This window comes from Gadus morhua, chromosome 14, assembly GCF_902167405.1.
Source record: "Gadus morhua chromosome 14, gadMor3.0, whole genome shotgun sequence".
In the NCBI taxonomy this organism is placed as follows: domain Eukaryota; kingdom Metazoa; phylum Chordata; class Actinopteri; order Gadiformes; family Gadidae; genus Gadus; species Gadus morhua.
Genome location: NC_044061.1, coordinates 18,620,654 through 18,627,868, shown reverse-complemented (window position 1 = coordinate 18,627,868; position 7,215 = coordinate 18,620,654). Strand labels below are relative to the sequence as shown.

Genomic DNA, 7,215 nt, shown 5'->3' with positions numbered 1-7,215 from the left:
TTACGACTAGCGATTGAGGCTACCTCAATTAATTACATTAATATACACGGCGAAACAACCAAATGGACACGCCCACCCTCGTTTCATTTAGCCGCAAAACATTTTCAATATGATTCATATTTTGAACCAAAAATACAATACATTCTTAATATTTATACTCTTTAGTCAACAAATAGTTAAAAACGCAACTATCTATTCACTTGTCCTTACTACGGGGTTCAAACCTGCAAAAACGCTTTTATACTGAAAATTACCTTTACTTTGAAAAGCACTGAACGGATGTTGATTCGGAAATGCTGGTCGAACGTGTTGTCTTAATTTCAGCTGCACGCAGTCTAAATATCTGCCTTAACTCAATGTGTCATAAATTCATCGAAACGTAGGACAAATTCTTAAAGAAAGTTGTTAATGTTTACTTCTGAAGTACTCACTCTACACGCTTACATCATGTGCTGCAATAAAACAGGATGCAGCGACTACCGCTAGCAAGCTGCTCCTGGAAAGTAGCCTCTTAGCTGACAGCTTTCGAGGTGGACTATGATGTGTCCTATTTCTCTGTTATGCTTTTACTTGTTTTGAATAACATTTACACAATGGAAACCGAAGGAATAGTAATCCGCATAAAAACACCCAGTGGAGACATGGACTCCTCCGTCGACTGTCCATCCCTTCTAAACTTCAATGACTTGCTGGTGAGACTTTAAAATAAATTACAAACACTTTTATTCTGAAGGTATTATGCCATACTTTTTCCCCTAGTAGGCTGGTTCTACCTACAACAGCGCAAGATTTTTTTTTACCTTTAATACCTAGCATCGAAGCATAGAATTGGGAAGATTGGACTATTGTAGGTACAGTCTCTTGTTAAAGTGCTCATTTGACAGTTTCAACACTGAACCATTTCCAGGTCGCCATCAGAGATGTGATGCCAGAAGCCACAGTCACTGCATTTGAATGTAAGTTACAGATCCTCGTTTTTTTTAATTCGAATCAATAAAAAAAGTATAATGTTTACGACTAAAATTCCGACTTAAATTAAGTCCAGATACATTATTATTAAAGATAGATGGACGATAGTTCAGATACCGCTGTGAATGGAAACCCTCTACTTTTAGCATCCCGTGTCTGTAGATTTCACCTGCTGACAGCGGTTTGTTACTTTGGGATATAAACCCGAAACATAGGTACTTATTTACCACAAGGCCCCACCCACAAATTCTGTTTCTTAGCCCTTCTTAATCATAACATTATGATGACATTATAATTTATAAATACACGGTTAATCTAGCAAATGGTTGGTGGCTGTAACATTGCTTTTCTGTTTTTTTTAATCATTGAGTATAGCTACTTTTTAAATGTACTGCAGCCTTTTAGATTAGTATTTTTTATTAGATTGTGCTTTTAGTCAGAAGTTGTTGTTATCACCCCTTATATCAGTGATTGGCTATTGTAGGCACAAAGCCTAGCAAACTAGCTCAACTATAGAGTTATGAGATGGGTATTAGAAAATCCTACCTTACCTAATGTGAAATCCTACCATTCTCAATGATCACCTTGAAAGCAGATTGAACAAATACAGCATTGATTAAATCCTCTGCGCCTGTGCTACATTTAATGCTTTTCATATCCTGTTGGTGTTGTAGTAGGCTGACTGTAATAGAACAAGTTCTCAGTCAAATGTTGTGCATTCAAATATCATTTATATGCATGCTATTTTTCTTTGCCCTTTTATATTTGTTCCGTGATCCCAAACATGTTTCTTTTTTATGTGTCATTAAAGATGTGTACACTCTGTTTTTCAGATGAAGATGAGGTTGGGGATAGAATTACTGTAAGAAGTGACGAAGAACTTAAAGCCATGTTATCTTATGTGAGTATAACCAATCAGTACCTCAATGTATATCATTGCCAGCAATGCGTTTAAAAAGCAAGTATTATGCTATGGGTTGCAGACCAGGGTTCGACTTAGGTGGGAGCCAGTGGGAGCTGAGCTCCCATAGAGAGAGGTCTGGCTCCCATGAAAGCATCAAACTCAAATATCTGTGGGGTCTCTGAAAATACAGCAGCATAATATTTTAATTACTAATAAAGCTATTTTCCCTTCCACATACAGAGTAATATTGACGTTAAGTTAGGAGTAATGTGTAGAACGCCGGTTATTATCGGGTAAATAAGCCCCGACAGGGCTAACCGGACACCGACGCGAAGCAGAGGTGTCTTGCTTCTTCGACCTGAAGCATTATCCCGCTTATTACATGGCTACTTGCGAAACAAAAAAATAACTTCACAAGGTGTGTCTTTTTACAATTTATTTGTAACCATTGGTAGTTTTGATCAGAGGAGAAATAGTTAGCCGTTGACGTCGCTTAGCAACCGAATACGCTGGCGTTGATGGGTAACCGGACTACTTGCCGAATGCCGATTGTTACGTGGCAGACTGGGCCGTCTCGCATTCTGGCGGGTGCCAGGGGGCCGTGGGCCCTCTTGGGCCGTTTAGGCCGGCCGGCGGATCAGAGAGAAAATATCAGTATTTATACCAGAGATATGGGTCTCTGTATCACAGTCATGGTTACCCTCAACTTTTACTATCGGTCTACATTGTTTTGGAGCCAATTTTCTTAGTCAGATGTTAAAAAATCGACATGCCGGTTCAAAATAAAACAACTTTATTTGATTATTTGTTTACAATTTCAAGACCGAATCGAGTAGGCTAGACCGCGTCTGCGTGTTTGGGGATGTTGGAAGCTATAGGCCTACTCTGTCGCCATCACAGAGGTCCTTATGAACTTGGATTCGGATGACAGGGTTGCGGAGAAGAGCAAGCTCCTTTGTACTTAGTTAACTGCATGATGGAAAGACATGATTTTATTATGCAGCGGCTGGCTCTGATGATCTATTGATTTTTTCTGCATTGGGGTTGTGCATTAATGTGTCTTATGTTTGGGTGCACTTGTTGTACGTACTTAAAGTGAAGTTCACCATCACTGGGGTTATCAAAGGTGCGTGTTTTTTCCGTGCTTGAAAAGTTGTATCTGTGAGTTGCACGCGCAGGCCCGCGCGCGCCCCGTGAGCCGCTGGTGGGTGCAAATGCCAGGGCCTTTTTTGGTTCCCAGTCCGTCACTGGATAGGAAAGACGTGAATCAGAGGCAAAAAGTCCACTTTCCTTGAAAGTGGTCATTGTATGCACACACAGCCTTGATCACCGGCGTTATACATTATAACTTACATATTTACTTATATTTATACATCTATAGTTTTTATTTATTTTTAGGGACCCCCACAGAGATGGAATCCTAACTCGAACCCTGTTGCAGACAGTGCTTGTTAGTTGGGCTCCACAATCAGTCCCTACTAGACAACATAAAAATAACTTTATTCATCAGGTAATCATTAATACTATCGTTATTAATTCTTAATATCATAATATATTATTACATTCTTCAGTCAGCTCGGTTTATGTATCAGGAGTCAAGATGGTCTTTTGTTGAGGTACAAAAGTTATAATATTTTTTTTAATATCTTGTATTAAGCATTGTCTATTTGCAACTTGGCCATTGTTGAACCCACACAGACATATCTATATCTTTGAATTTTGGGATGCAAATAATGTGTCTCAAAAGCTTATGTAAAAAAAAAAAAGGTCCTCACTGCTTACTTTTCCACTGTAATGTTTATTGTCTGACTGTTAGGCTAATCCACTTTGGCACTCACTTTGTTATTATGTTACTTGTTAACCTGTGAATCGAAAAATAATGAAAATATTGGACCCAACTTTTCTAAAACAAGAGCAAATGTCAATGTTAGAATTGATCCTTCATCCTTTCTGATATAAATTGCACCTTCATTGTCCCTCTGTCTAATGCATAGTTCATAGATGCCTAAGTTGTTAGGCATCAAAATAATCAATGAAGTCCCTTCATTGCTATTGTTTCATAAGAGATAGAGCGGATTATCACAGGCGCCTTTGCAACCCATATGCTGTTTTGGTACTATATTGTCCGTGTATCTAGCAGCAAGCAGAGTCCAGTGGTGAACTCTTAGTGCTTGGCCATTACTTATCAGATTCCCTTCTGCACCTTCTCTAGCAGGGATTGTTGCTGCAATGAGATGCAGTGGCATATTCCCCTATACTTAATGTTCACACTCAATGCACAAAGAGTGCCATAATTACACGAAAATAGACAACGGCCTGCATACACATTTTCAGACAAATTACGGTTGTGCGGCCTACATCCCAATGCACCTTATATTAAAAGTTGTATGACCATATCAGTCTGCCACAATGAATGGTAATCCCCCACTGCCACAAACAGGTTGAACAAGTAACCTACTAATAATAACAGGCTCCTATTTGGGTAATATACTCCAGTTGCGATATTTTTCTTTATTTTCTGGTGATACGGCATCCAGAATAGTGCATTTATTAATTTGCATGCTCCTAAACAGTGCTTCTGCTACGATGCAATTTCATTGAAAAACATTTTTCTAATGTTATGATCAAAGCAGTTTGTCTTCATTGGAACTTAGGCCGGTTGTCTTTCCAAAAAGAGCATTCAAAAAGCCGCATTTTGACTTCAAACACTGTTCAAAACCTTGGCCCACAATTGCCATCAATAATACACAGAACAAGACCATCGAATCCTCCCGACATGTTTTCCTTTCGGACTCTGATCAAGAATGGATCCGAAAGACACAACTTCCTTCACACAGCATCTGCTTGATAATGCAGTCCTTTTGAATTTTTATTTGAATAAAACTTGCAAATGTAACCATTTTGATCCCAGTCTTGAGTCCGGCATGTAATCCTTTGACACTATCCTGCCAATCTCACAGAAGTCCTTATACATAAACATCATAGAATTCCCAAGGGTTTTCACAGAAAGAATTTTTATGATGCAGCTTTTAAATGTGAAGCGCATATAACTTAGATATATAATAAAGTTATAATCAAAGGAGTTGTGACTCTTTGCAACTTTCAGCAACACGTGATGGCCTTCGGATATGATTTTATGTACATTAAATTGGGCATTTGTTACTGCAGCCTTTACACTGGTGAGGCATATATAGAGACTTCAAGACTTAGTTTTTTTATGTACTGGCAGAAAATATTCGTATAGTTACGGTAATGGCTTTTACAGCGAAGAACCATGATGGCTAAATGAACTGTCAATTTTTATTATTTATTATTCAGTACTTAAAGTTTTGCCTCATTAGAGATGAGACTCCCCCCGGGCTGCGTTTTGAGATCGTCTTCTGTCTTTTACCCCCCATCAGGCTAAATTTGCTGCCCTTGTTTTGGTGTGTGTGTGTGTGTGTGTGTGTGTGTGTGTGTGTGTGTGTGTGTGTGTGTGTGTGTGTGTGTGTGTGTGTGTGTGTGTGTGTGTGTGTGTGTGTGTGTGTGTGTGTGTGTGTGTGTGTGTGTGTGTGTGGAAAGAGAGAAAAACAATCTAGTGCAAAGAAGCAAGAGAGACTTTGAGCCAACTAGTGCATTGTTCGTATCCAGGGAACGTTGTTTTGAAGGTCCTCTAAGGTTTTTTTATTTTTTCTCACACTGGTAAAGTTTTCAGAGAGGTGCGTAAATGGCACTTGGCTTTTCTTGATGTTTATTGACATTGAAATGAGAATCACTAGGAAAATTCACATCGGCCCCAGTGGGCTATTCCGGATACATGCTTACTTTGCAGTCGTTCATTTCGACTGGTGTGCTCCAGCTCACATATTATTTGGAAGGGAAAGTATATAATTTTCTTTTTAATGGTAAAGGCACATTTGGTCCCATGAATGATACTGACTTGGCAGTTTTTGACAGGACTTGGATTACAGACACGCTCTGCTTATAATTACATTACACTACTCTTGCAGTGTTTGCCCTCATAGAAGCGCAGACTGTTGAGGCATTGCCGCGGACGAAGGGCTACTTCATTCACCTTTCCATGTTTGCTGACATTTTCACAAAATTCACACATGCTGCATTTGAGAAAACCATTTCAAATGTTACGAAGAAATAATCGACTAATTAAGGATGCTAATTAATAGAGGTTAGGTTAGAGGTTAGATTAAATCAATTTCTGTAGAATATTTTTTAATTGTAAAATAAGTTTTCAAGCTGCTGGTTTCAGTGGGATCAAAGAGGTGCTGACATTGTATTTAAAGAATTACATTGTTACAATTATCCTATGAATAGCTAATGTGTACGATAATCCGTTTCAGATGCAATACGGATTGAAATGCCCTATTTCAATGACTGCCTTGTATGCATGCATTGATGATACATTTGTGAACTTTATAGCTTGTCTATTGTAATATAATACTTGTGAGTGATGATTGTGTAATTTTGTATTTGCTGCAAAAAGGTGGTTTATGTTGGTCATTTAGTAAGTTTCAATGTAACTCCTCCCACTCTCTACTTTGGCCAATACTTGCCTAAAGAGTGGCGAGGTAACGCCCCTTCCGGTAGAGCCCATGGGACCTATGAGATCAAAAAATATGAATGGGTTTCAAAGGAGAGAAAGTAATTATCTTCTGGTCAGACTCTTTATATGCCCCGGATTACACATATGTTGTTTGTGGATTTAAATGATAATTTTTCATGTCAAGAGTTTGACCGTTTATTGTGCAAATCTTCAGTTAACGGCTGTAGAGAAAACACAATGAGAAAGACTACACGTCTCGTATGTGATGTAACGCTCCCTGCGACTGGCGTGGACAAGACCGACAATCTCCCCATCGACATAACTGAAACTCTCCTCATGCCCGAACTTATAATGGTTTTCACCTCTTTCGATGCTTTTATCCTCCCCTTAGAAAAAAGCGGTGAAGTGGAGCAGAGAGATCGCCATGTCTGTACCGGAGTTCCAAGTGCGGGTGGTGACGTATGTCGTTCGCGTCGACGAGAGCAGCGAAGAGCTGTAGTTCACAAAGCGGCCTCACACAAAACCTAACAATATCAAACTTCTTCGTGAATTTTTTAGTTTTCTTTGCATGAAAAATTATCATTTGAATCCACAAACAACATATGTGTAATCCAGGGCATATAAAGAAAATTATTACTTTCTCTCCATTGAAACCCCTTCATATTTTTCGATCTCATAGGTCCCATGGGCACTACCGGAATGGGCGTGACTTTGCCACTCTATTGAGTATTCTAGCAGTCTTGAACAGAGCAATGCATGGGCTCTGCAAGGACATTGGGACAAGGAACACCGGTCCCATCCA

At 39.2% G+C, this 7,215-nt stretch overlaps 1 protein-coding gene across 2 annotated transcripts in view; it reads left to right on the top strand.

Annotated features, from left to right (window-relative positions):
- The first annotated feature begins 260 nt into the window (after positions 1-260).
- The window catches only part of map2k5 (mitogen-activated protein kinase kinase 5), a 50,025-nt gene continuing 43,070 nt past the window's right edge, over positions 261-7,215 (top strand). Inside the window, exons 1-3 of one of the 2 annotated variants that reach the window (XM_030376841.1) lie at positions 261-692; positions 908-956; positions 1,803-1,870. In XM_030376841.1, coding sequence (XP_030232701.1) covers positions 561-692; positions 908-956; positions 1,803-1,870 — 249 coding nt within the window. In that variant the 5' untranslated portion in view covers positions 261-560. The remainder of the gene's footprint in view (positions 693-907; positions 957-1,802; positions 1,871-7,215) is intronic. The other variant, XM_030376839.1, reaches the window with a different exon arrangement.